This window comes from Candida margitis (assembly GCF_024628925.1).
Source record: "Candida margitis strain CBS 14175 chromosome Unknown scaffold32, whole genome shotgun sequence".
Classification (NCBI taxonomy): Eukaryota; Fungi; Ascomycota; class Pichiomycetes; order Serinales; family Debaryomycetaceae; genus Lodderomyces; species Lodderomyces margitis.
In genome coordinates this window covers 179,366-207,039 of record NW_026261830.1, presented here as the reverse complement: position 1 = coordinate 207,039, position 27,674 = coordinate 179,366, and the positions used below count along the sequence as shown (strand labels likewise).

Genomic DNA, 27,674 nt, shown 5'->3' with positions numbered 1-27,674 from the left:
ATCGCCATGAGTCGTCTAATCAATGCATCTGCCTCAACTTTGAGATTAATGGGAAAGTCAACTTGCTCAAGAGTGTTGGCTAGCAATCCTAAACCATTGACAAGCAATTACACTTTAAAACGGTCATTGGCTACTGCTGAGCCTCCAGCCGAGTCTACTGCTGAACCTGTTGGTGATGGAAGTGACTTAGTATCAATCACCTTACCAGAATCCTCCTTTGAAGTGTACGATTTGGAGAGCCCATCATTGGAATTTGAAACTGAAAAAGAGACCTTGTTGCAGATGTACAAGGATATGATTGTTATCAGAAGAATGGAGATGGCAGCAGATGCTTTGTACAAGGCAAAAAAGATTAGAGGTTTCTGCCACTTGTCTGTTGGTCAAGAAGCTGTTGCTGTTGGTATTGAAAATGCAATTAACCACCAGGATACAGTCATCACATCTTATAGATGTCACGGTTTTGCTCATATTAGAGGTGCTTCAGTTAAATCCATCTTGGCTGAATTGATGGGAAGAAGATCAGGTATCTCTTACGGTAAGGGTGGTTCCATGCACATGTTCACCAAAGGATTTTACGGTGGTAACGGTATCGTCGGTGCTCAAGTTCCATTGGGTGCTGGTTTGGCTTTTGCACAGAAATACAAAGGAGAAAAATCCGTCTGTTTCGATCTCTATGGTGATGGTGCTTCTAACCAAGGCCAAGTGTTTGAAGCATTCAACATGGCCAAGTTGTGGAACTTGCCCGTGATTTTTGTTTGTGAAAACAATAAATACGGTATGGGTACTGCTGCCGCCAGAAGTTCTGCCATGACTGAATACTACAAGAGAGGTCAATACATTCCTGGTTTGAAAATCAACGGTATGGACGTGTTGGCTTCTTACCAAGGTGCTAAATTTGCCAAGGACTGGGCATCTCAAGGTAACGGACCATTAGTTTTGGAATATGAAACTTATAGATACGGTGGTCATTCAATGTCAGACCCTGGTACCACTTACAGAACCAGAGAAGAAGTTCAACACATGAGATCTCGTAATGACCCAATTGCCGGATTAAAGGCCGTCTTGTTGGACAAAAACATTGCTACTGAGGATGAAGTCAAGTCATACGACAAGGCTGCTAGAAAATATGTGGATGAGCAAGTTGCTGCTGCCGAGGCCGACGCCCCACCAGAAGCCAAAATGGACATCTTGTTTGAAGACGTTTATGTTAAAGGTTCAGAAATTCCAGTGTTGAGAGGAAGAATCTCTGACGATTCATGGGATTTCAAGAAGAATGACTTTTTGAATAAGGTATACTAAGTAGGACAAATAAATGAAAGTGTGCGACAAAATAAAAACAAAAAAAAAAAAAAGTAGAAAAGAATATTGACCTGCAAAATGAATGATGTTACCACGATTGACAGATTGGGCAACATGGAAAACTACGATGAAGCCTACGATACATTTCTCAACAGGATACGAAACCACCTACTTGATGCAAGTCCCGAAATAATAAACTCGGCCGTGGAAATTTTGCTTGATTTATTGGGCTCAGACGTAAGCGTGACAATCAAAAGAAAAGAAACGAACGAGCTTTTAAGTAGCACCATTGAGGATGAAGAGTTGGGGGAGTTGATAAACTTGGCAAAGAGTTACCAAGTCGCGCTACTGAAGCATCGTGGGTCGGAAAAAGATGACGCACAGGCAATTGCAATCGAAGTCGAAGAGTCCGATGGAGATGAGCCCGATGAGGTGTCAGAAGAGGAGGAAGAAGAGGAGGAGGAGGAAGAGGAACCCAGCATTGTCGATAGTGTATACGATTGGGATGCCTTCAAAGATACTCCCAATGCCGAAGCCGTATACGAAGCGTTGCGTGATAGGAATATGACAAATAAAGATATTGCAAAGCGCTTTCCTAAACCGGAAATGCAAAAGATATTACAGAACCGATGGCGAATCGTGTACTCGAGCAGGCTCCAAACTGACGACAAGGCTCGAATAATTGAAGAAATGCAAAAGTACAACCTAGATAGACTCATTTTGGAGCTATTGGGAAAGACTGATACCGAACATACAATTAAGCAGCTACGAAAACGAGTACTTTACGAAGAGAAAAGCGATGACGGGCTAAAAGTGACTCTCCCAAAGGGAACTTACCAGGAGAAAATGGCACAATATGATGTCATTACTGTCCCTCCTAGTGCTGCACCGTTGGACGAGGCTGAACTACTACCAGTGAAAACATTGCCATCGTGGGCACAGGAAGCATTCCCTAGCAACGAAACGTCAACATTTAATCGAATACAATCTAAAATATACCCAATGGCATTTGAATCTGACGAAAACTTATTGATTTGTGCCCCAACTGGTGCTGGTAAAACCAACGTGGCAATGTTGACCATGTTACGCACCATAGAGAATTACCGGTCTAATAACCGCATACAAGGAAACGAATTCAAGATTGTATACATTGCCCCACTAAAAGCATTGGTGCAAGAGCAAATGAGGGAGTTTCAAAGAAGGCTAACTTCCGCATACGGGCTAGTGGTTAATGAATTAACCGGAGATTCTTCATTATCGCAGCAGCAAATTTTAGAAACCAACGTCATCGTTACCACACCTGAAAAATGGGACATAATAACAAGAAAGGATCACGAATATCTTCAGTTTGTCAAATTGTTGATCATTGATGAAATACATTTGTTGCACGATTTGAGAGGACCAGTATTAGAAGGAATAGTTTCAAGAGTCGTACGCACAGGTGACGATGTTAGAATTGTCGGATTGTCAGCAACATTGCCCAATTATCTTGACGTTGCAAAATTCATACGTGCTAGTGAAAAGGGTGTATTTTACTTTGATTCAAGCTATAGGCCGTGCCCTTTGGAGCAGAAATTTGTCGGAATCAAGGAGCAAAAGGCATTAAAGAAAAAGCTTGCAATGAATGAAGCATGCTTTGACCAGACGTGTAACGTGCTAAAGCGCAATCAACAGTTGATCATATTTGTTCACCTGAGGAATGAAACGGCGTCTACTGCAGAGTATTTGGTGGAATCTTTGTCCAACCTGGATGTTGAAATTGCTACTGAAGTTAGCACTCGAGAAATCTTGCAGCAGGAGAGTGAAAGGGTGACCAATACAAAGTTACAAAGGCTTTTGGTATCAGGAATTGGTGTACACCATGCGGGCTTGAGTAGGGACGACAGAACGTTAGTGGAAGACCTTTTTGCCCAGGGCCATTTAAAGACGCTAGTTTCCACTGCTACCTTGGCCTGGGGTGTGAATTTGCCAGCACATACGGTTATCATCAAAGGAACTGAAGTTTACTCCCCAGAAGCCGGAAATTGGACCCAATTATCGCCCCAAGATGTTTTCCAGATGTTGGGAAGAGCAGGTCGTCCGAGGTATGACAAAAATGGTGAAGGTATAATTATCACGTCTCAAGACAGAATACAGTATTACCTCGCCATTTTGAACCAACAATATCCCATCGAGTCGCAATTAATGACCAAGCTAATTGATAATATAAATGCAGAAGTTGTTGCAGGTACCATCTCATCATTGAGTGATGGTATTGACTGGCTCGGTTATACCTACTTGTACGTGCGAATGTTGCAGTCGCCCAAGTTGTATGGAGCCGATGCACTAATAACGGACGAGGATCCTACGCTTTATGTAAGGAGGCTCGAATTGATGAATGCAGCCTTTTCAGTCCTTAATGAAAACAAACTATTGGTCTACGATGGCGAAAAAGTTGTATCCACAGAGCTTGGAAAGGTTGCCTCTTACCATTACATCAGTTATGAGACTGTCGCCCGGTACAACCAGTTGTTGAAGCCATGGCACACTGAAAGCGATATAATTAGAGTATTTGCCCATTCAGATGAATTTCAATTTGTACCAGTTAGAAGAGAGGAGAGGTTGGAAATCAATAAGCTCATGGAAAAGTGTCCTATTCCTATTAAGGAACTTCCTACCGAGGCGCTAGCCAAGATTAATATTTTGTTGCAAACGTATATATCACGGCTTAGTCTTGAAGGGTACGCCCTCATTTCCGACATGATCTACATTAAGCAATCTGCATCTAGATTGTTGCATGCCTTGTACGAAATAGCATTGCTTAAGAAATGGTCATCACTTGCCAAGGCAATACTTGATTTGTCAAAAATGGTGGTCAACCGCCTTTGGGCAAGTGACTCTCCGTTGAGACAGTTTGGAACACTTGTTCCCAAATCCATTATTAAAGCATCAGAATCGTCGCATTTACCATGGCTTCAATATTTCCACTTGACAACCGAGGAGTTGGCCGAGGTGTTGAATTTGCGAGGAAACGCCCAACTAGCTTGGAATTATGTTCACTCGTTCCCTCGTATTGAACTCAACTATACAGTCCAAACTGTTACCGATGAATATGTGAGATTGAAGGTAGAAGCAATACCAAAATGGAACTGGCTCACTATTCACGGCAGACAGGAGTCGTTTGATTTGTTTTTGGAAGACTGTGATGGTAATGTGCTTATTAAATATCAACATTTTCATGTTCGCAAGGAGGATATCGACCAGCCGCATATTCTTGAGTTTCAGTTTAAAATGAAACTGCCGCAACCACCCAACTTGTTGCTTTCATTTATGAGTACCAAATGGGTAAACTGCACGTCGAAAATACCGATAATTACAGACTTAATTACACCAAAGGATAGGTCTCATTTTGTCGAGCGTGGAGAACAAACTGTTTCCTTGGGCGAGTTTAAAGAGTTCAACTTGAAAGAAGAAAGCATTACAAGTGAATTATATGACGCAATATGCGATTATGATGAAAATATCTTGATCGGAATCAGTGCAGGTCAGCAAAAGACTATATGCCCAGAATTAGTAGTAGCTCAACACTTGCAAAAATCAAATAAGAGGATTGTCTACATCAATCCAAATGAGGATATAGTTGATGCAAAGTTTAAAAATTGGTCAAAAGTAGAGGACCTACGCGTGTGCAAATTGTCGGGTGAATTAAAAAGGGATGTCAAAGCTTTCAATGGTCATGAGATAATTCTATCTACCCCTGGCCTGTTTTACCCCCTTTGTAAGCGTTGGAAAAGTCTGAAGGCAATCAAGACTGTTCAGTTGATTGTGCTTGATGATTTACACGAAATTGAGGCCAATACTGTTTACGAATTTTTGATTACAAAGATACGCATTTTGCAATCCCACGGAGACGACATTGATATTCGACTTGTTGGTATCTCGTATCCACTATTAGATTCCCGTGATGTGGCGCTGTGGTTGAATGTTTCAAAAGGTAATATAATTAATTATCCTGCGTCAATTCGTGATAACAACATCGAGGAAATACATTTCAGCGAGACACATGAATGGAGCATTGATGCTGGCCGGACTATTTTATTTACCGGCTCACGTAATGAGGCAGTAAAGATTGCACAAAACCATCCCAATAGAACCAAATTGGAGGATTTAGACAAGTACGTCGATAAAATCGACAACAAGCTATTAAAGCAAGCCCTTGAAAACGGTGTTGCCCTTTTTCTAAATGAATTTTCTAACATGGACAAGGCGATTGTATCGAACTTGTTCAAGGTTGGGAGTGTGTCATTGATTGTTACTACCAGGGAGGCAGTTCACCTTGCACCATGTGCCGACGTTGTTTTCATCAAAGGAACTCAGTTTTACGATGGCTATGAACATCGTGATATTGATTACAGTGTAGTTGACTTGTACAATATGGTTGGTCATTGCCAGAGCCCATCAGGATATGTGTATGTCCAGACCAGTGATGAGGCATCTGAGTTTTACTCAACTTTCATCAATTCTGGTATTCCTTTGGAGAGTCTGTTAGATTCGACAATCTATGAATTTTTTATCGATGGTATTGCCCACGGGTTATTGAGACTGAGGCAGGACTGTATTGATATTCTAACGCACACGTTCTTTTACAAAAGGTTGTTGAGTAATCCCAGCTATTATGGGTTGAAGAATCTTTCCTCGATTGCTGTTTCCGAATACTTGTCAAACTTGATCGAAGATATCATGGACGAATTGATCAAGGCCGAGTTTGCTGAGGAAGACGAGGGGGAGGAGCAGCAGGAGGAGGAGGAGTCAATAACTCCATCAAATAAAGCATTGATTACGTCGCACTATGATTTGTCTTTTGAGACAGTAAATACATTGAGCACATTGAATGGCAAAAGTAAGCTCAAGGATATTCTACTTGCTGTTACCAATGCTGCTGAATTTGAAACAGTGCCTGTACGAAAAGGCGACGAGTTGTTATCTTCCATTGCAAGAAAAATGCCTTTGAAAGAAAATTCCAGGATGACGCCATTTTACAAATCTTTTCTTCTAGTTCAAGCGTTTATATCAAGGGCAAATTTGCCTTCTGAGCTAAGGTATGATCAAGAGAAGGTGTTGAAAATCTTCCTGCGCGTGTTGAATGCAAGCATTGATGTCTTGTCAGGAGAGGGTCATTTAACTGCAATGTTGGCAATGGATTTGTGGCAGATGGTGACACAACAAGTCTGGTCTTTTGAGAACCACTTGAAACAGATTCCTAACTTTAGCGATTCAATTCTCAGACGTTGCAAAGCGCATAACGTGGAGACAGTCTATGATATTATGAGCTTAGAGGACGAGGAGAGAGACGAGGTTCTTCAATTGGAAGATGATGATTTAAATGAAGTGGCCGCATTTGTCAATCTGTACCCCAATGTGAAGCTATCGTTTGAGGTTTTGAGTGAAGGGTCAATAAATGTTTTGCTTGAACGAGACGAAGAAATGGAGTCTTTGGATGTTATGTGTAAATTGCCGTTTACAAAAGAGGAAAATTGGTGGGTGATTGTTGGACTGTTGCTGTTGAATCGATTGTACGCTATTAAGAAAACGCAGATTAAAAGCCTTGAGCAAAGTTTACAAATTGAATTTGAAAGTCCCGATTCAATGGATGATCTCACCTGCTGGGCTATTTGTGACTCGTACTTGGACGCAGATAAGGAGGTGCAAATCTCGTAAAATAGCTTGTGTATTTTAAATCTCACTTGGTTGCGCAAGCAAAATCTAACTTTAAGTCGTGCAGCTCTATAAAAAAAATAGAAAAAAAAAAGAACGAACGGATGAATCATTTATGAATCATAATTTTTCACCAAAACTACCTCTTTCTCAACAGCAATGGTCGTACATAGCCCGTCAAAGGATAAGGTTCTCACACCTTACCTCAAGTCACTAGTTCAGAACCCTCCCAATTTCACCCCAGATGATTTGGCATCTGTGATAAAGCTCATATTTACCGATCGTGCATCTGAAATACAAGTTGCAGCATTTTTGACTTCATTGAGGCAACGAGAATTGGACCACGAGTCAGAATACATTGCCGCAGCAGTCAATGCAGTTTTAGGGTTCGCAGAGACAATTGAAGACCACTTAATCGATGATGCAGGGTATATAGACATTGTTGGTACTGGAGGAGATGGCCAGAACACATTCAACGTGTCGACATCGTCGGCTATCGTTGCTGCAGGATTGGGGCTACCAGTATGCAAACATGGAGGAAAAGCCAGTACATCCACCTCAGGATCTGGAGACTTGTTGAAGTCGTTGGGTGTTGATTTAGCCAAGATAAATGTGGTGACTTTGCCTGATATTGTGAAAAAATCAAAGTTCTGCTTCTTATTTGCACCATCATTCCATCCAGGTATGGGGCTCGTGGCAAACGTGAGAGCACAGCTTGGTGTTCCTACTATATTCAATATACTAGGCCCTTTGATTAATCCCATTCCCATTCAGTCGCGAATTTTGGGTGTATACAGTGAAAAATTGGGAGAAAGCTATGCACAAGCTGCATCCATACTAGCTAAAAAGAGCCATATACATAAACGCACGATGGTTGTCTATGGAGAATGCGTGTTGGATGAAATTGCACCAACTGGATACACAAAGATCTGGTTGGTTGAAAAAGACGGGGTGATTAAACGCGACCGCATATCACCCAAGGACTTTGGTCTTCGTGAGCACCCACTAGAAGCTGTGAGATCTGGAACTCCAGACGAAAACGCTGAAATATTAAACCACATATTGAAGCAGGATGACGATGAATACAAAGTCCGCGAGGGGGACAATAATGCGTACGTTGACTACATTTTACTAAATACTGCGGCTCTTGCGTATGTGTCAGGCATATGTGATAACTGGGTGGAAGGTGTAAAGCTTGCAAAGGAATCGTTAACAAGCGGAGAAGCTTTGAAGGCATTGGAGGATTTAAAAAAGGCGATAGATTGTGTATAGAGTATTTGAAGGAAGAAAGAATAAAATGGAGAAGATCTTTCGATTACGCGTGTAGATGCCTGCGCACATTCTTTAGTTGCAAAAGAACAAGTCGTAAATGCTTAGTGTCGTTAGTAGAAAAACTGTGTCATAAATTACTTTTGTGCTTCCGTAAAGTTCCGAGCGTTTGATTATTCCCATGTTGAAACAAATGTCTTGTGACGTTTTTAAGATCCTGGTGAGCCGTAGATTCGCAAAAACGAAGACTCATTGGAGACTCTGTAGTTTAACTGACGGGATAGGATGGGGGTTTCCACTCGGTATTCACAATGACCGGCCATTAACTGGTACACATTGTAGTCGGTGGATATTCGCATGATCATCGGTTATAAACCACAACCATCCAGGAGCGAGAAGAACGGCCACTTTGATTAAAAATAAAAAAGAAATTTAAAAAGATAAAAAAGAAAAAAAAAAAGAAAAGAAAAGAAAGAAAAAAAGATATAAAAAAGAAAGAAAAGGGAAATTAAAAATTTCCATTCCATTCCATTCCAGACAATTATCAGTAAGTACCAAAAGCTATCCACAAATTACTTTATTTAGACAACACCATTGATATTACACCACAACTCAGAATAGCTAAAGCATGAAGTTATTCCAATCCGACTATTTATTCAATTACCCCTGGGATCAAGTAACCGCCGCCAATTGGCAAAAGTACCCAAACGAGCTTTCAACTCATGTGGTTTCGGTGGACATTTTAAACAGAAGACTAGTCAATGACCACGTCCTACGCACCGAAAGATTGATTGGATGTAAACAGTCAATACCGAGATGGCTTTCTTTTTTGGTTGGAGGTGCATCTTTGAGCTACGTACGTGAAGTATCAGAAATTGATTTGAACAACAAGACTTTGGTGATGAAGTCGATGAATTTAACCATGAATCATTTGTTATTGGTGAAAGAAACTGTCATCTACAAACCCGACTTAAACTTACCATCACACAAGACTACATTTAACCAAAGTGCTGAGATTACTGCCTTTGCTGGGGTATCGAAGTTGTGTGACAAGTTGGAACATTGGAGTGTTGAGAGATTTGGCCAGAATGCTAAAACTGGTAGATTGGCTTTTGAAACTGTGTTGAACCGTTTGACTGAGAAATGGGATCAAACAGGGGTATTTTTAAAGAGCTGATATTAGAACGAACAGCGCCTCATTTGTTGTTCGTTGCATTTGCATATATTGTCATTAAACAATTCATTTCTTGAGCATTATTATACATTCAATTCATGTTTATTTTTTTTTATTTGGTTGATTAGATAGGAGTTTGTTACATCGTGTACATAGATTATCGAATGAATTATTTGGGAATATCGTTGTAGAGAGTGAATCTATTAAGGAGCTTTACCTGAAACCATGCATTGCGGCTATTGGAAGCCTCCAGCAAGCTCCGTATAGGATGTAATAACCTGCTTTCATGAAGCAAGTTACTTATGGATTCCGGTAGCGATGCCAATCTATAAAATTGTTTCAATTTTTCGATTCGCGAAATGTTAAACCAAAGCTGTATGCAATATGAACGAGGAACAACAACAGATCCTCTACGAATTAGCTTTAATATCATCTGTGACTCAAAGCATTAATGAAAATCTAATCAAGCTCATTAATGTGATACAAGATCCGGAACATAGAAAATTGATAGCCGAGAATATTCAAACACTAAATAGGCTAATGGAAAGCTTGAGGTGAATTGGCACCCATAGACTGGGTCAAATTAAACCATAGCAATATACCATCAACCAAATAACCTAGTAGTCGATCCACACCGGAAAAATAAGTGTGAATAGAGCTATATCTTGTTCCCATATTTGGTAAGACAAACCTACACAAGATTTTGTCAGAAAGTAGCTCGAAAGATCCAGTATGACACCCCCCCTCCAAACATCAGCACTTGAGCTGATTGAAGTTACCAGTGACGAAGAAGAATGTCTCAAAGTACAGATATGGGGGTGGGACAAGTATCTTTACACGGCTTAGTACAAGCTGGTAACGTATCATAAATCTGATTAATAGATGCAGTTTTTAAAACTGAGGGAGTAAGTAGCCTAATTGATACCACCGATGGAATTCTTATAAAAGAGGAGCCAAGATTATCGAAACTAAGTTAGTGGTAGAGAATGATCATGAAATCTCGATTTCTTAGGAGAGGTTAAAATAAATCCAAACTCAAACAACGACCCATATCCATTCATTCCAGTAAACAAATGTAACCTGGTTGCCAGAAAAGAAAAAGCGGGAGCTAAAAGTGCCAACTACGTATGAAGTCAACATTGACGAATTATCAGTCGCCTGCTTTAAACTTTAGACTTTAAACCTGCTTTGTCGTACAAATGAAACGACTCTGAGTTTCAACGCAATTTATCTAAGAAGAAGTATTATGGTGATTAGGAAACAGAGAAATGAAATACGTCAACTTCTAATACTTATAACTAGATAACGCAGGGGAGGGTGGAGAGACTCACTTTTGCAACCGGAAAAGAGGATATAGCGACGCTACACAAAAACAACCACCATAGCCCTAATTATATACACGTGATCACATGTCATTCTTTTTTCTTTTCTTCCTTCTCGTTTTCTTCTTTTTTTTTTTGTCATCACGCACACGCATACAGGGTACTAAAAATGTTAAATTTTTCAACAGTATTCCACATCTCATTTCTTCCATTTCCACACCTTTTTTGGTAAGAAAGAAGCACCCTTTTGCCGACAAGCCAAAATGCAAATTTTCGTCAAAACCCTTACGGGTAAAACCATCACTTTGGAGGTGGAATCATCCGACACTATTGACAATGTTAAGTCCAAGATTCAAGACAAGGAAGGAATCCCACCAGACCAACAAAGATTGATCTTTGCTGGTAAACAATTGGAAGACGGAAGAACTTTATCCGACTACAACATCCAAAAGGAATCTACCTTGCACTTGGTCTTGAGATTGAGAGGTGGTGGTAAGAAGAGAAAGAAGAAGGTCTACACCACCCCAAAGAAGATCAAGCACAAGCACAGAAAGCACAAGTTGGCTGTCTTGACCTACTACAAGGTCGACAACGATGGAAATGTTGAAAGATTGAGAAGAGAATGTCCATCTCCAACCTGTGGTGCCGGTATCTTCATGGCCAACATGAAGGACAGACAATACTGTGGTAAATGTCACTTGACCTTGAGAGCCAACTAAGTGTTGTTATAGATATATGTATACATTTATATTTATATTGTAATTTATAGCTTAATACAGAGTGGTTGACTCAACTAAATGATTAAATGTAAATATCTCACTTCAATGCATTTGCCATTTGCCATTTGCCATTTGCCCCTCTGTGTCGTTGCAAAGTGTCGCAAAATATGAACGACGACAAAATCGGCATTGGTTTTGAACAAAAATATTGTATTTGACAGTTACTGCCTACACCCACAAACTGTCAAATGAGTGCTGGTTCGTTTTCAATCTACGACCTAAACCCCGAAATCAAAAAACTCCTCAATGCCGACAACTTCCTCAATGGGCTATCGGTGAATGATTTCGTGGAGGAGATAAGTAAAGACCATATTCTTAAAGGTGCGGAGGTAAACAAGAAGGCGTACCTTGACCCCAAACCATACATCAGGTCGTTTGAGAGCACAATCAGAGAGTTGAATCGTTTGAGCTCAGATGCAAATGATCAAAGGATAAGAGGAGAGAAGCAAGTTGACGCGTACGAGTTGAAACATTCAAAGAACGTGCTTGAATTGAGCAATCTGATTGATACAACCACCGACAAGTTCAACCAATTGGACAGCAAAATATCAGATGTTTCCAGAAAACTCAGCCCCTTAGGAGCTACGTTGAATAAAATATCCACGTCACGAGATAAATCAAGGGAAACTATTTTCCTCATCAGAGCCTATCACGGATTCTACACAAAGGGGGAATACGCTCCTTTGGAGAATTTGCGTTCGAGTTCCAAGTTAGAAGACAATATAGAGTGTGCAAGGTACGTCAAAAAGTTGATACATCTCTCAAGAAGAATCAGCGATGAATCAATCCCCAGCACATTGAAGTGCTTACAAATGGTGGAGTCTTATGGAGAGCAAATGGAAGAGCAGTTGTTGAAAAAGTTTGAAATAGCATCCGATGGAGATGAGCTATCAGGAGGAAACTTTGATATCAAGATGATGAACAATGTTTCTCAAATCTTGTATGAGTACAACCAAGGCGTCACATTGATGAATAGATTTGTCGATAAAAATGAACTCTCAGTTGACACAAGTAATGATGAAGCAGTCTTAGACGAAAAGGAGTGGGTTCAGTGGTCTGATCCAAACGCTACAAATTATGATTTGACGCCGCATCTAAATGACTTTTTAGAAAGCATCAAGTTCAACATAAAGTCGAAAGCCAGGTTGAGCAAAAGGATATTCAACAATCCAGAGACAGTTATTGTGTTGTTTATTGAAAGAATCTATGAAACCGCCATCAAGAGGAAAATCACCACCTTGTTGCAATTGTCGTTGCAGCAAAGTTTATTGGCCCACGTGAGAATTTTGCAAGCGTTGTATGGAATGATTGGAGAGTTTACTAATCAGATCAAGGACTACATGGTTACAGAGGAGTTTGATACTGACCAAAAGGTTCTGCAAATTTTGGAGCAATCCAATGACCGCTTGTTTGAGGAGTACATCTCTGATAATGTATACCTCGCAAGGGAAAAGAGAAACTTAAAAGAGGTGGTAAATACTATCTTGAACACACTTGACCCTGATACATTCAATGAACAAACAAGCGATGATTTCACAGTGGCAAGATCCGACACGTTGAGGTATGGTCAGCAGTCAAGAACATATGACTACACTAGATTTTCAGCCGAAAGAAAGAAGTTGGCGCAGTTTACTCAGTATGTTAAAGCAAAGGTTAACGAAAAGGCAAGAAGTGACAAAGGAGTATCTAAATTAGAGCTTGAGGAAGATGACCTTCGAGCAATTGATAGTGTCGAGACACTTTTGAAAGCAGCCGCGGAGTCAATTGGAAGAGCATTGGAGTTAGCACCAAATGAAGCCGCCGAACACTCATTGGACGTTTTGGCATTATTGATTGTCAACTTTGAAAAATTAATTGTTCGCGAAGAGCTTCAATTGCAAAGTCTCAACTTCTTTTGGACTCTCAATTCAATACAGTTCAAAAAGGAGATATTGTTTTGCTTGACCGCATGTGCCAAGAAAATCATCTTTCCCTGCGTCACAAATGACCCCATTGCTAAAGGTAAAGCAAGGCTATTGATAAACGAGTTTGTAAAGGCACAAGAGACCAATATCAACGAACTACTTAACTCTGTTGTTGATTACTCGTTGACGCAAATCCGTGGCTTTCTTAGCAAGCAAAAGAAGAAAGACTTTCTATGCGATTCGATTGAGGATGATACAGAAGCGTGTGAATTAATCAGTGAGTTTTTGAATGAGATGTACGCCAACATCAGTGTTGCATTGACTGGCGATAACTTGTTAAATACCTTGCTCACGATTGGAAATGAGTTTTTGAAGCTATTACTCGAGCATTACAAGAAGTTCTCGGTTAATTCCATCGGCGGTGTTGTGTTGACAAAAGACGCAATTCGATATCAAACGATCATCGATGAATGGGGTATCCCAGAGTTATCTGAAAAGTTCCAAATTTTGAAGGAAATAGGAAACTTGTTCACGGTTCTGAGCGAATTGGTCAACTCATTGGTGACAGAGGGTCAATTATCGCGAATGAAACCATACAATGTGAGGCAGTATATTAGCAGACGGGCAGATTTCAACCCAAGCTATGCTGACAAGTTTTTCAAATTTAGGTAGAGAAAATAGAATAAATGCATTAGAAAGTGATTTGTAAAATAAAAACACACGGTAGCGTGTCTTTACAACAAAAAAAGAATACCCGCTATAACCTTCCCCCCTTATACCCACACGCCCATGTCAGAGAAGGAACAGTCACGAAAGCTCCGATCAGAAGATTCTAGTAATGTGGCGCTGAACAAAAACTTGTTCAACTTTGATAACATAAATGCCTACTTGTACCAAGATAAACCCATTTTTATTGACAATTCAGGCAAGGACCAGTTGTACCATTACTTTAAGGGAGATGAGGAGACACCAACATTGAGAGTGACGGATGTCAAGCAAATTGCTAGGAAACTCCCGAGAAGAAGAACGAAAGTGGATCCACTACCCGACCCCAAGTATGGTATTTTTCATCGTAAAATGAAAAAGGAAGAAACTCAAATGTTGAATGAGGAAAAGATTAAAAACTTGGTTGAAGTTGACAATTTAAATACCAGTTTGCAACTCCTCAACCAGTATGATTGGATCCGACATCTCCCCTTGATTACAAAAATCAACAATGCCATGGATTATGAAGAGATGGAAAGAAAGAAAGATTTAACCATTAATGAGATAGAAAAGTTGTTGGAAAAACAAGCCTTGTGGAAAAAGAAAAGAGACAGGTTCATTAATGACGCTCGGCAGTTTCATAATGGTGGAAGCGTAGCTGTGGCAAATGCACATGCGCTCGATCAAACCCGAACGAGCTCTTTCAAGGCCCACCCAACAGGAACCACCAATAATTCACACGAAAATCATCACCTCAAAACGCAGGCACACACCACAAATCCAGTGGCTATTAAGTCCAATGTTAAGCTTGACAATCTTGACTCCTCGACAGAGATCAACCTACGTGGGACTTCAAACGAGTTATTTGGAGTGGGTCTACATGAGATTGAACCACCCAAAACTGGGTTTCAATTGCCATTGGGATGGAGGCGACAGATGGGAAACAAAAGCTAGCCCATGAGCTTTATCTATTCACCTTGTACAAATATAGACTTTCGAATTTCCTTCACAACAAACTTTAACGAATCAATATTTAGCATATTGGCAAATACCCAACCCACGTGAAGAGTCGGCGAACTCACAATCGTTGGAGTTTGTGTAAAATCAATTTCTAAACAACGAGACCCGAATCCTTCTATGTTTTCACTGCTGATGTTGTACTTTCTTGAAAGGTAGTTGTAGAAATCAAGAAACAAGTAAATCAAATGGGCCAAATGGCTAGTATTTTCATCGCCAATTTGGGATTCGCGAAGATCGTGGATATAGTCAGGGGCAATATTTTGCAAAACCTGCTGAAGCTGGTCCAAAATGATGTATACTTCCTCTATTGTTTTATACTTGATTAGCGACATCCTCTCAATAACAAAAATGATAAATTTTAGATCCTCAGCCAAGTGACTTCTTTTCAGCTTAATCACAAAAAACCTTGATAATGCCTTGATAAACTTATTTCTCGACATTCTTGATTCAACCGCAACGTCGTATAACAACACAAACATGTTTTTGGCAATCTGGCCCGTTGAAAATGCAAGTTTAATACCTTCAGTATACTGCGAATCCACTACAGGCTTGTATTTCTCAAACAAGTACTTGTGTAAATCATGTGCAGCTTTTTGAAGAGTCAAAGTTGGTGACCCTTGCAAAGCAACAACCGTAGATATACCCCCAATAGGGTTTGCAAATCCCATTTCCAACGACATCCGCATAAACAAAAATGACTCTAGCACCAATTGAATGTCATTTGTTGCGCACAATTTAATGATTTCATCAAAATAGTGATCGACCAAAAATTTACATGCGTTTTGCTGCATATTGGCAATACCTTGTATTGACTTAAGGTTGTCCAGGCAAATAGACAGTTTGCTTTCTGCAGATCCATGATCGTCAAGGTAAATGTTAAGGTTTTGGATAATGGCGCACTTGACATCCGCGGGCTCTGTTTTTATGGCATTCAATACACGGCTGGTCACCGCACTATGGGCAATAAACTTTGGATGGCAAGAGCTTGCCAAAACTAAATTGGAAAGTGCATATTTCCGAAGAGTCGGCGGGTACTCGGGCTTTGTAAAGGTTAAAATGTGCTTGAAAAGCATGCTCATCACACCGTCTTGCTCATTCATAAATCCCTCTTTGACGAATACGTTGTGGAATTGTTCAAGGTTTACGATCCTTGCAAAGCATCCCAATAATTGCACTAATTTTGGGAGTTGCCTGTAAGCTCTATCATTGTACAGTTTTCTCACCCATTTCAAGGTTCCAGAAATGGCATTTGCAATTTTCCCTTCAGTTGAACTTAATCTGCTCAAGTTCCACAACGATGACGTAGCGGTCAACATGTCTCTTTGGTGAAAGTTGATGATTTTCGATAGCAAAAATGTTTGAATCTCGATCGATAATTCCGGACGGATAGCAATTAGATGGGAGGTTGTCGTTTGCAAAATTTGGAGAGCATAAGTATAAGCACTAGTGTTGATGTTTGCCTCATCGATGAAGAAACTTTTCATCTCCACCAACGTATCTTGGGTTATTAGACTGGGTTTTAGCTGGCAGAGTATTGATAATAGAAGCATACCTCCCTCGGCATCCACTGCACTGCCGACAAGTTCAATGCAAGTTAAGACCAATGTGTCGACAAAACCAACAGACTTAGAATCAGTAAATACATACTCGTTGAAAAAAGCCAGCAACAACTTCAGGCCTTTGCTTTTTGCAATTCGGATGACATCCAAGGCCCCAGGATTGATCAAGTTTGGCTTCGGTGGCTGGAAAAGGAAAAGACTTTTCAAACCTGAAACCGCCTCATTACGCACACTATCTTCCTCGTCGTGGATTTTTTCAAGTACTCTCTCACTGATTCGTAATTTAACCACTTCGCTGACCAATGGGAAAACGGCCAAACAAGATTGAATGCTCCTTTTCCTAACTGAAATACTGGGATCATTCAAGGCTAGGTACATGGGGTGAATCAACTTTTGCGCTTCATCGGGATTTTTTGAAATATGAGTATTGAGGAATTCGTGCATAGAATCCCTAACCAGCGCTGCTGGGTCTTGTAATCGTGAAGATAGTTGCTTTTGTAGATGCGCAGATAAGAGCAATTGGGGCGATTTTGTGACGAAGATAAGCAACCCTTTGATGGCTTTAGCTCTAGTTTTTGCTCTCGAGCTGCCAACTTGCTCTTCAAGAAAAGTGAAATATTTCGAGGTGAAAAAATTAACTAGATGCGTTAAGACTAGCCACTTGTATCCCGGGCTTATGGTATCAGAATTCTTGGTTGGCTCCGCTTCAAGCGTGAAACCTGTACGGATATGTATTTTTGTCTGCAAGAATTGCAACGCATCACATATTTCGAATTCCCGACAATTTCCCAAGACAACCATCATCTCCTTTTCCCCCATTGGGACATCGTCAAGGGAATAACCAAGAACCCTCTCTGCCAAATCCTGCAAAATGTCCAAAAGTTGCGTCTCTCCTGAAATTTGTTCTTCGGGCGAGTTCAAAACTTGAATCAAGCACGATGATATAGAGGCCAAAAATAAATCTGCTGCTGGCCATTCTGGTAGATATAGTAGTTGCACCAAGTCGTTGATGAATGCTGTAAGTTTGGGCCGCAACTCTGCTGGATTTCCCTGAACTTTTTTAATCAATTCTCGAGAAACGTGATCCATAAAATCTGACGAGTAACCTTCGCTCTCGACAAAGTAGTAAGAAAAGTTGTTCAAAATCATGGTGAATAGGTGAATATCAATCCCACGCTTAGTCTTGAACTTTTTTGTGGTTCCTTTCTTGGTATTGATCAAGGGAAATCCAGTGAGTACTTCGTGAAGCAAGAACGTTCTTTGATCAATTGAGTTCTGATAAATCGCAATTAAACAAAATCCAGCAGAGGTCTGAAGTGCATCAATAGGTAGGAGTGATTGCAAAGTTTCAGCCTCGTTTATCTTGCTGTTGAAAATGATATCGACACAAAGCATCTCTAATTTGGTCAAGGTTTGTTCTTCAAACGAGGATGAGCTGCTCAACGATGCTAATTGCTTTAACCTAGTACTCGTTTCAGTGATTAGCTTGTGGAACGAGTTCTGGGTGAAGTCATCGGCATCCCCAGAAATCAACTTTTCCAGCGGAAGTAGGAAATTTTCAAACACATATTCAAGGGTTTGAGTCATGACAAGAGTGTACTTGCTAAATGCCATCTTGACACCTTTCGAAATTTTGTACTTGATTATAATGATTGAAGCTTTGGATGCAAATGTTCCGCACAACAAATCTGGTAGAATGGATTTGATGTCATCAAATTCCAGGATAGTTTTATTCTGCAACTTGCTCAAAGCTTCAGACAAAGTTTTAAAACAAATTTCAAGCACTTTGACCAAATCTTTTGCATCTTGGTCCTGAAAAGTGTCAATTTTATTCAATGTCTCACACATGACAGCCATATCTTCCCACGTGAATTGTCTTTGCTCATTGCGTATGAATTGGCTGAATTTGCCAAAATTAAACTTGTTCAAGTTTTCTGCTGGGTTTTGTGGGATGCTCACTATTGGAGTCATGTCATTTTCGGAAACATTGGGACTAATCTCCTCTTGCGTCGGATTCAGCCGCATGTATTCCTTGTCGAATTTTCGAAAGTATTTTTGATTGTGCTTGGGGACATAAGTTGCATCGTCAGTGGGTGCTCTTTTTCGGATGGATAGCCTACCGGTTTTCACAAGTTCATCGCCTGATTTAGCAGCGAGTTTACTATCGTCAATAGATTCATTATTTAGTATCTGCGTTTCAAAGTGGGAATATTCTCGTGGAGGGGCATTATCTTGATGATGTGATGCAAGCACCTTAAATTTAATTGAGTCCAATTCGGGGTCACTAAAAGCTAACAACTCCTCTTGGCATTCTCGTTCAAATCGTCTCGAATGCTCGGTATCAAAGGATTCTATGCTATCAATTATATGCTTATTTAAAACAGTTTCATCTGATCTAGGTACAAGCAGAGGTAGATTAATCAAGGGACTCAAGTTTTGTTTTGGAATGAGATGAAGTAGTGGAGTGGTTGCTAATACTTGTTTCAAAGACTCTGGGCTTTGCAGTTCATGGGTAGACATTGATGCATCCTTTGAGTATACTTGTATGTGATCTGGTTGTCAAAATTTGTAAAGGAAGAAAATTTATCAAAGAGACGTGTCGCGTTTAACCCAATGTCGTGTTGCAAAGAAAACATTAGTAATACGAGACACAATAACACTCTCTTTTGGTATGAACCTCAATTTTTCTTTTTTTTTTTTTTTTTTCAAACCCCATTAAACTTTAATTCTTTCTTTGTATAACTTTCATTGAGATCTATCTTCAACTATGACTGTGGAAAATAGCTCCATCAAGCTAACAAGCGAACATATCAACTTCCTAAATGAGAGGTTACAACAGTTGTCGCCACAAGAACTAATTAAATGGGTCTACCTCACATTTCCAAATGTGTACCAAACAACAGCTTTTGGCCTAACTGGTTTGGCAATTACCGACATGATTTCAAAGATACCTGATTGTAAAATCGACTTGATTTTTGTTGATACCCTTTATCACTTTCCACAGACACATGACTTGTTGAACCGAGTCCAAGACCGTTACAAGGACTCAAAAATCAATGTATATCAACCACTGGGTGTATCGAATGAGCAGGAGTTTGTTGCAAAATACGGAGATCAATTATGGGAAACCAATGATAAATACTATGACTATTTAGTTAAAGTTGAACCCATACAGCGTGCGTATAAAGAACTAAATGTGAATGTGGTTCTAACTGGAAGAAGAAAATCGCAAGGTGGAGCAAGGTCATCGTTGGCAGTGCTTGAATTAGACGAGGCCAATAATATTCTCAAAGTAAACCCACTTTGGGACTGGGATTTTAAAGCGGTAAAGGCTTACATCGATGAGAATACGGTACCGTATAACGAGCTTTTGGATTTAGGCTACAAGTCTATTGGAGACTGGCACTCCACAGTTCCAGTTGCTGATGGTGAAGATGAGAGAAGCGGACGCTGGAAAAATAAGGTCAAGACTGAATGTGGTATCCATATCGCCAAAGAGTTTACTCAATTCACAGCAGCCTGAGCATTGGGATATTATTTATGTTTATTGCTTATATAGATTATTTATCAGCAATCGAGGTTTAATTTGAAATTTAATCAATGGTAGCGTAAATTGCATCACATCACGTGATTTTTTTTATTTGCAACCAAAATTGTTTGCTTGAAACTAAAACTTTTCAAGTCGAGGGAAAGAGCTTTTTGAGAGTTGAATATTATAGTTGGGTAAAAATGTGTCACATTTCATATGAATCAACAAGGCAAAATGTTTTAGACTCCACTAAAGTGGCATCTTGTTCTTTCATACCACTACTATAGTAAATAATCGAGCAAGTTTTTGGCTTTAGAATCAATTTGTTTAATAAATGTTTTGAAAAGAAATAGATACGTTGGAGTTAAGCATCTGCAAGCAGTTTCAAGAAAGTGCTCACCAAGCGCAGACTAGATGTTGTTACTGACTGTGACTATGTAATTGTGTTGTTTCCTCTTTTGTGGAATATACTATTCGCGCGGAATTTTTTTTCCTGTAAGGGTAAAGAATGCAGATAAGATCTCATTCATGCGGAATTCGCGATCCCTAACTTTAAAACCTGGTCAAAGCGGATGTTTTCCTAAGCTTAAAAAATCCCCAGAAACAATCATCACATCTCATGCTCTCTAAACAAAAAATGTTAGAATACACAGTTGAACTTGTGTATCGGTTTATGGTAATGCATCCTTTTTGGTCTGTGGGGGTACTTTTTGCATCATTTTGCATCCACACCTTCCTTTACTCACCTGTGAAGTCACCATTTTGGAACCTTCCAGGTCCTTATGTTAATCGCGTTTCATACATTCCAGCCTTAAACGAACAACGAAAAGGCTCTTGGATCGAAACGGTGTACAAGTTACACCAGAAATATGGTCCCATTGTTGTGTTATCTCCAAATGAAATTAGCGTGTACGGGCCAGAGTACGTAAAAGAAATTTATACTAGAAACTTTCCCAAATCAACCTTCTACGCTAATTTCACAAATCATGGCCACAACAACATCTTTTCAAGCTTGAACAACAAGCAACATTTAAACTACAAAAAAATCGTCATGAAACTATACAACAATGGGACCATAAAGTCCCCTGAAAATAAAACAAGAGAAATATTAATCGAGTGTACAAGAAAGTTATTGGAGTGGGTAAACAAAAGTTCAATTACAGGCCAAACACCCGACTTTGCTAGTGTTAGTCCCAAATTAAATCTCCACGCAAAAGGCCATTTTGAAAAATGGTTCAACAAGTCGCAAAGATTGGAAAACTTAGGAATTGAAGTCTTTTCACTATTTGGGGCTCTTGCAATGGATGTGATTTCAAGATTCGAATTGGGAAATACAAATGGACTGGATTTGTTAAGTTGTCATTCTGACCGTGAAATAATTTTGAAGCATCGCCAAGTATCAAGCATGTTGTTCTGGACTACGTTAATGCCAGGGTTATGGGACTTTGCCGCAACAAAAACGATTAAAAAATGTGCCGATGATATATCCCAATTTCAAATGTCCTTGTACGCTTTTGCTGAAAAAAATTTGGGCAACAATGGAAAGAATTTGACCACGTTGGAAACCTTGAAGAGGAATGGCCTTGATGGACCTAGAGCGTACTCGTTTTTATCAGACAATTTGTTTGCTGGTCATGAAACCACAGCAATTCAATTATGCTATTTGGTTTATGAATTATCTCGACCAGGTAATAAGCTGTTGGTGAAGAGACTACAAAACGAGTTGTTTGAAGGATTCGGCAAGCCTGGTAGTCATGATGCTGTTATTGAAGATTTGGAGAAAATAGAAAACCTTGAGGTTTTAGACGCTTTATTATTGGAAAATTCAAGAGTCCATTCGTCAATCCCAGGTGCGGAACCCAGAGTCGTAGATCGTCCATACAGTGTTGATGGTGTCAGTCTCCCTCAAGGCACAATAATCTCATGTCTACCATATGCTTTACACAGGGACCCAGTCGTGTTTCCCAAACATGATTACTTTATACCCGATAGGTGGTTAAAGTATGACGAGGAAACAGAAGGAGAGTTTCATCAGAGAATTAGAACTCAAAACAAGTATATGTTGCATTTTGGAAAGGGAATACGGATGTGCCTTGGAATGAATTTAGCGTGGCTTGAAATGAAGCTTGTTGTAGCCAACTTGTACTGGCATTTTCATTCTACACTTGATGAAGATTGGTGTGAGATCAAGAATGATTTAGAACCATTACAATTAGGCAAGAGTAATGCTGGAAAGAACAAAAACGATCAAGAGAAAATGTGTATGGGTGATGCTTACACCACCACGGGACCTATTAATGAAGAATGTTGGATAAGATGGTTTGAGAATGGTGGCTAAAGTGACACCAGAGCTACCATGTACGTCATAGTATGAGATACCTCCTTCAAATATATTATTGCCTCAATAAATGTTCCACTTTTTATCCTTTTGAAACTATTTCCTGTGTCACATACACTCTAAACTTCCGAGGGATTATATCGCTTCCCATTGAAGTTAGATACGTTTGCCAATCCTGAAGAAAAGAAGGGGTATCCTGTGCAAGCAACTCAGTGTCAGAAAAATAAAATAGAAGAAATTTTGCGACACAAAACGTGGGGCATTTTATGTAATGCGGGGGGTAATGAAAGAGAAGGAAGCGAGAATGACACCTCAAAGTTGATACCATAAGAGAAGCGTATCTATATACCGCTTCAGTGTGTGTATCCTGTATTATAATAAAATGACATTGATATCACAGTGATGAGATTTGTCTTGATGAAGGCAATGAGTGTAATGTATATCTAATAATAGCAACAGATGTTTTTTTGTGAGAGATAATTTAATTTCCGATGGACACTTCCCTTTACATCCGAATCAAAGATTTCTTTTTTCGGGAGCAACACAGACACACACAGATACAGACAGAAATGCCATTTTTTTTTTTAGTCTCGACACTTTCTATCAAACATCACCCAATTTTTATCCGTCTTAGCTTTAGCGGTCGATATATCAAATCACTCTACTTATTCACCCATCAAACAGTCGACAAGACAACAGCCACACATCAGAATTCACATAGCGTCACACATTCAAAGAATTAGCCACTCTTGTCAAAGTTCACACTCCCCAACACCTCATCTATAAACTACAATGTTACCGTTTGCTTGGCCATATCCACCAGAGCAAAAGGATGGATACTGGGGCATTCCCACTTCTACAATTGATTGGTGTGAAGAAAATTATGTTGTGTCAACATATATTGCCGAAGCCATAAACACCACGACCAATGCATTTTTCATGTGTTTAGCTCTATTTGCATCGTATCAAGCATTTCATAACCATTTCGAAAAGAGATTTATCTTAACTAGTGCTGGGTTTTTTCTTGTTGGCTTAGGGTCGTGGTTATTTCACATGACTTTGAGATATCATTTCCAATTATTGGACGAATTGCCAATGATTTACACAACCTGTATTCCACTTTGGTCTATATTTAGTGAATTTAAGACCAAAAGACAATCTTTTTTTGTTGGGTTGATGATCTTCGTTTCAGCTGCTACTTTGACAATTACTTATTTGAAGATTCGGAATCCAACTATTCATCAAACCGCTTATGGTGCTATGAATGCTCTTGGAATTGTGAAGTCAACTAGTTTATGCTCAAAATATGTTCATGATCCTAAAGTTAAACGCCAAATGAATACAATGGCATTCTTAGGTATCGGATTATTCGTCTTTGGTTACCTATTGTGGAATTTGGATATACATTTATGTGATCAAGTGAGATCTACCAGAAGGGAATGGGGAATGCCATATGGGTTTGTATTGGAGGGCCATGGATGGTGGCATATTTTCACCGGCAGTGGTGTTTATTACTGCTTAATTTACGAAGAATATTTGCGGTGCTTTTTAACTGGTACTGAAAAATACTACATCCTTAGTTGGGTTTGGGGTTGGCCAGTGGTTAAATGTATCGATCCTGAAGGATTGCAAAGATACAAGTCGATAAAATCATTGGCTGCTAAAGATGAACGAGTAAAGCAACAAGACTTGAAAGTTAAGCAACATTGAAGAGTTCCATTACTAAATTAAATCACCATAGACTTTATTAGACAGAATAGATCTAGACAGAAAGAAAGAAGGATATTTATCTACTCACGAGCTTTATAAAGTTTGTATCAATTCCGTAATGTACTGATTGGATGTGGTTTTCAACAACTCCTTCAAGCTTTCACTTGCCTTTGATACATCGTGTTGATTCTCTTGCCTCCACTTCTTCAACACCGACTTCAACTCTTCAACTCCAACTTTCAATTGCTTGCCATCAATACGGCCCTTTTTCAAATTTTCATCATCATTCTGTAACTCATCAGCTTTCCTCTTGGCCATGTTGATAATTTTACTGGGGAATTTTACCATTTCAGCCACATTTATACCAAATGATTTTGATGAAATACCAGGTTCTATTTTATACATCAAAGTAATATCATCTTTATTCTCAACATAAGCAACAACATGTAAATTTTCCACTGAGTCGGGGTATTTTTCAGCAAGTTTATTCAATTCGTGGAAATGGGTGGCAAATAAGGCAAAACACTTCTTGGTTTGTATAAGGTGCTCCAGAATCGACCATGCAAGTCCAAACCCATCGTAGGTTGAAGTTCCTCTTCCCAACTCATCAATTATTAGCAATGAGTTTGATGTAGCTGTAGCCAATATCGATGAAGTCTCCAACATTTCAATCATAAATGTAGACAACCCTTTCAATTGCGAATCTCCTGCACCAACCCGTGATAAAATTGCATCAAACACTGGTACTTCAGCTCCCGACTCTGCTGGAATAAATGATCCAACTTGTGCCATTAACCCAGTAGTGGCAATCTGCTTTAAATAAGTTGACTTACCACCCATATTCGGTCCCGTTATTATATTGAAAAATTTACTACCCATCAGAACATCATTCGGAATAAAGTCAACATCATCCTGTACTTCAAGCAAAGGATGCCTTGAATCTTGAAGCTTTATTTTTCTCTCTTTTGAGTTCATAGGAATCAATGACGGTTTGGTAAATGTTGTCGGTGCTTGTAAAGCCACATTGGCAAAGCTTGTAATCACATCCAAATGAGCAAGATCTAAACTCAATGCAGAAAATACTCCCTGGTAAGTCAATGAAATCGAAAGTACCTCTCTAATCAATTCACGTTGTTTGACATTGTACTCGTCGCACGAATTGGCATAAACTTGAGACAACTTTCTCAACTGAGGAGTAGTGAAATAAACTCCAGCTTTGACCGTTTGCAATTCATTGTAGTTTCTATTATTACGCAACACAACCGAATCATTCCGGGTTAATCTTAAACAATACCCGTGTTGTTGATGTTGGTCTAGTTTCAATTTCTTTTCCAGATCCATATTCAAATCATCAGCCACTTGCAAATGCAAGTGCTTAATTTGCTCTAGCGCCGACTGTTTTCTTTCATTTATCGACACCAACGAAGCATCAAATTCGGGTCTGATATCGAAATTGGTATGTAGGTCATTTAAACCCTTAAGGTCAACGGTTGTTTCGACAAGTTCTTGAAATTTGAGTAATGCTTGATAGTGTTTTGCGATCGGATCTAACCAGTATTTGGTAGCCAATTCACCTTGGTCTTTTAAAACTTCGATCAAATCTGGCAACACAAGCACCAACTGATACAATCTTACCAAATCCTCCAACTTCTTATTCTCATTGCCAGTCTTGCCTACTGCAATTGACATTTTCTTCAACAATCTTTTAATATCAGGCACTTGGGTTAATACATTTTGCACAGCCACTCTCAAACTTGCATCGTCCATTAACAATTGCACCAAAGACTGACGTTCTTCAATTGCATCAACATTTGTTAATGGTTGTTTCAACCATTGAGACAACAACCTTGAACCACCCGAGGTTTTGCACTTGTTGAGAAGTTCAAATATGGAATTAATCGATGTTGACTTGAATTCAGGAAATACATTCAATGCCTTAATTGTAGACGAGTCCAACTTCATATATTCTGATAAATCATATTTATCAATGGTGAAATTTTTCGAATCATTTTCAAGCAACTCCAAATAAGCAACAAGTGCATTACAGCAAGACAAAGAAAGTGAATATTCAGTCAATTTCATACCTTTTGAAGAAAACACCTTTTGGATATTATCTTCTTCTAATAACTTTACCAAATCCTGTTCAATATTTTTGGTATTGAAAGCCGATATTGTACTAACCACAATGTTACCAATTTTATTGATCACTTGCAAGAGCTTCTTCTCCGACAAATTGGGCAACACAACCTCCTTTATACCAAATTGCAACAATAATCCTTCTAAATTTGAATACAATTCATTGTCTTCAAACTCGCATAGATGTATCTGGCCATCCTCAATAATACACACACCAACAGTATTGCCTTGTAATTTGATTGCGGCAATAGATGAGTTGGAACAGTCCTGAAATTCAAAGTTTATACCATACTCTTTGCTGATACTTTCAAGATTACCAGCAGTGCCACTAACTAGCAACTGATAAGTTCTGTTGTGGTAAATCTCGACTCTAAACTGCTTCTCCAATAAACAAAACTTTAACACATTTTGAAACACTTGAGGAGATATAGTAACATATTTGGTTTTATCAGACGTTTTGATAACCGACCTTGTCTTGTATATTTCATCAGCTATTAACTCAGCATCAGTCTCTAAGCATGTAAAGTAGTCCTTGTTATTGTTATCAATGAATCTAATGGTGGATGCATCTTTTTCGTGTAGTTGTTTAATGAATTGCTTCTCGTTGCCTGTACCAGCAAACTTGACATCTATATTTGATGACATATTCCTGTAGCGTCAATGTATTAACAAACTAACTGGAAAAGAAGGGTGTTATGAAGAAAGGGTCAGTTGAAGTAAATTGGATTTTGGTTTGTTGTTTTTGGTTTTTCTTTTGCCAACGCGTCATTCGTGTGTTTTTGTGTTTTTGTTTTTTGAATCTTTCGCGTCGATTTAAACCTCAACTGGTAGCATACAATTCGCAATCATTACTCAAACATCCATTGCCTTAATGATATAAATCCTTGGTCTATTGGGTTGCATAAAGAGCCTAAAGTTCAACATTTGAATCTCTAATATATACGATAAACTTTTAGTGCGTGTTTCGTCTATTTGCATGATTTTTGAGTAAAAATTGATGAAAACAATACTATTCTTGTGCATGACTTTTTTGTTTTATATAAACAAGTTCTCATTGTGGTCCCAGTGGTTGTTATTACATCTCCTTGGTAAATCAGCTAAAGTGCCGGACACAGGAGCATCGAAAGGCTTTTGCAACTGCATTTAGCTTCTCTTTCCATATACTTTTGCGTCATTTTAGGGGTTATTTTTTTTTTTTACATTTTTTTCACCTTGGTGGTTACAATACCAAGAAAA

The 27,674-nt window shown here is 39.2% G+C and overlaps 11 protein-coding genes and 1 pseudogene across 12 annotated transcripts; 10 read left to right on the top strand and 2 right to left on the bottom strand. All coding sequences in view use genetic code 12, as the record gives it.

Annotated features, from left to right (window-relative positions):
* Positions 1-6: 6 nt before the first annotated feature.
* PDA1 (pyruvate dehydrogenase (acetyl-transferring) subunit E1 alpha) lies at positions 7-1,299 on the top strand (the record flags this gene model as incomplete). Its single annotated transcript, XM_051815694.1, has 1 exon — positions 7-1,299. The coding sequence occupies one exon, from the start codon at positions 7-9 to the stop codon at positions 1,297-1,299; it is 1,293 nt and encodes a 430-aa protein (XP_051670969.1).
* A 78-nt stretch (positions 1,300-1,377) lies between these two features.
* Positions 1,378-6,996, top strand: CANMA_003510 (ATP-dependent RNA helicase; the record flags this gene model as incomplete). Its single annotated transcript, XM_051815693.1, has 1 exon — positions 1,378-6,996. The coding sequence occupies one exon, from the start codon at positions 1,378-1,380 to the stop codon at positions 6,994-6,996; it is 5,619 nt and encodes a 1,872-aa protein (XP_051670968.1).
* A 156-nt stretch (positions 6,997-7,152) lies between these two features.
* On the top strand, positions 7,153-8,265 carry CANMA_003509 (annotated as a pseudogene). Its single transcript has one exon. A coding segment is annotated over exon 1 (1,113 nt).
* Positions 8,266-8,890: 625 nt separating this feature from the next.
* Positions 8,891-9,439, top strand: CANMA_003508 (uncharacterized protein; the record flags this gene model as incomplete). Its single annotated transcript, XM_051815692.1, has 1 exon — positions 8,891-9,439. One exon carries the CDS (start codon positions 8,891-8,893, stop codon positions 9,437-9,439), a length of 549 nt encoding a protein of 182 aa, XP_051670967.1.
* A 1,582-nt stretch (positions 9,440-11,021) lies between these two features.
* Positions 11,022-11,477, top strand: UBI3 (ubiquitin-ribosomal 40S subunit protein S31 fusion protein; the record flags this gene model as incomplete). The annotated part of the gene is made up of 1 exon (XM_051815691.1): positions 11,022-11,477. The coding sequence occupies one exon, from the start codon at positions 11,022-11,024 to the stop codon at positions 11,475-11,477; it is 456 nt and encodes a 151-aa protein (XP_051670966.1).
* A 248-nt stretch (positions 11,478-11,725) lies between these two features.
* Positions 11,726-14,113, top strand: SEC10 (exocyst subunit; the record flags this gene model as incomplete). The annotated part of the gene is made up of 1 exon (XM_051815690.1): positions 11,726-14,113. One exon carries the CDS (start codon positions 11,726-11,728, stop codon positions 14,111-14,113), a length of 2,388 nt encoding a protein of 795 aa, XP_051670965.1.
* A 117-nt stretch (positions 14,114-14,230) lies between these two features.
* On the top strand, positions 14,231-15,100 carry CANMA_003505 (uncharacterized protein; the record flags this gene model as incomplete). The annotated part of the gene is made up of 1 exon (XM_051815689.1): positions 14,231-15,100. One exon carries the CDS (start codon positions 14,231-14,233, stop codon positions 15,098-15,100), a length of 870 nt encoding a protein of 289 aa, XP_051670964.1.
* Positions 15,101-15,114: 14 nt separating this feature from the next.
* Positions 15,115-19,245, bottom strand: CANMA_003504 (cohesin-loading factor complex subunit; the record flags this gene model as incomplete). Its single annotated transcript, XM_051815687.1, has 1 exon — positions 15,115-19,245. One exon carries the CDS (start codon positions 19,243-19,245, stop codon positions 15,115-15,117), a length of 4,131 nt encoding a protein of 1,376 aa, XP_051670963.1.
* Positions 19,246-19,492: 247 nt separating this feature from the next.
* Positions 19,493-20,248, top strand: MET16 (phosphoadenylyl-sulfate reductase (thioredoxin); the record flags this gene model as incomplete). The annotated part of the gene is made up of 1 exon (XM_051815686.1): positions 19,493-20,248. One exon carries the CDS (start codon positions 19,493-19,495, stop codon positions 20,246-20,248), a length of 756 nt encoding a protein of 251 aa, XP_051670962.1.
* A 420-nt stretch (positions 20,249-20,668) lies between these two features.
* On the top strand, positions 20,669-22,592 carry CANMA_003502 (uncharacterized protein; the record flags this gene model as incomplete). Its single annotated transcript, XM_051815685.1, has 2 exons — positions 20,669-20,683; positions 21,009-22,592. 2 exons carry the CDS (start codon positions 20,669-20,671, stop codon positions 22,590-22,592), a joined length of 1,599 nt encoding a protein of 532 aa, XP_051670961.1.
* A 792-nt stretch (positions 22,593-23,384) lies between these two features.
* On the top strand, positions 23,385-24,302 carry YDC1 (alkaline dihydroceramidase; the record flags this gene model as incomplete). Its single annotated transcript, XM_051815684.1, has 1 exon — positions 23,385-24,302. One exon carries the CDS (start codon positions 23,385-23,387, stop codon positions 24,300-24,302), a length of 918 nt encoding a protein of 305 aa, XP_051670960.1.
* A 93-nt stretch (positions 24,303-24,395) lies between these two features.
* MSH2 (mismatch repair ATPase) lies at positions 24,396-27,083 on the bottom strand (the record flags this gene model as incomplete). The annotated part of the gene is made up of 1 exon (XM_051815683.1): positions 24,396-27,083. The coding sequence occupies one exon, from the start codon at positions 27,081-27,083 to the stop codon at positions 24,396-24,398; it is 2,688 nt and encodes an 895-aa protein (XP_051670959.1).
* Positions 27,084-27,674: the final 591 nt, after the last annotated feature.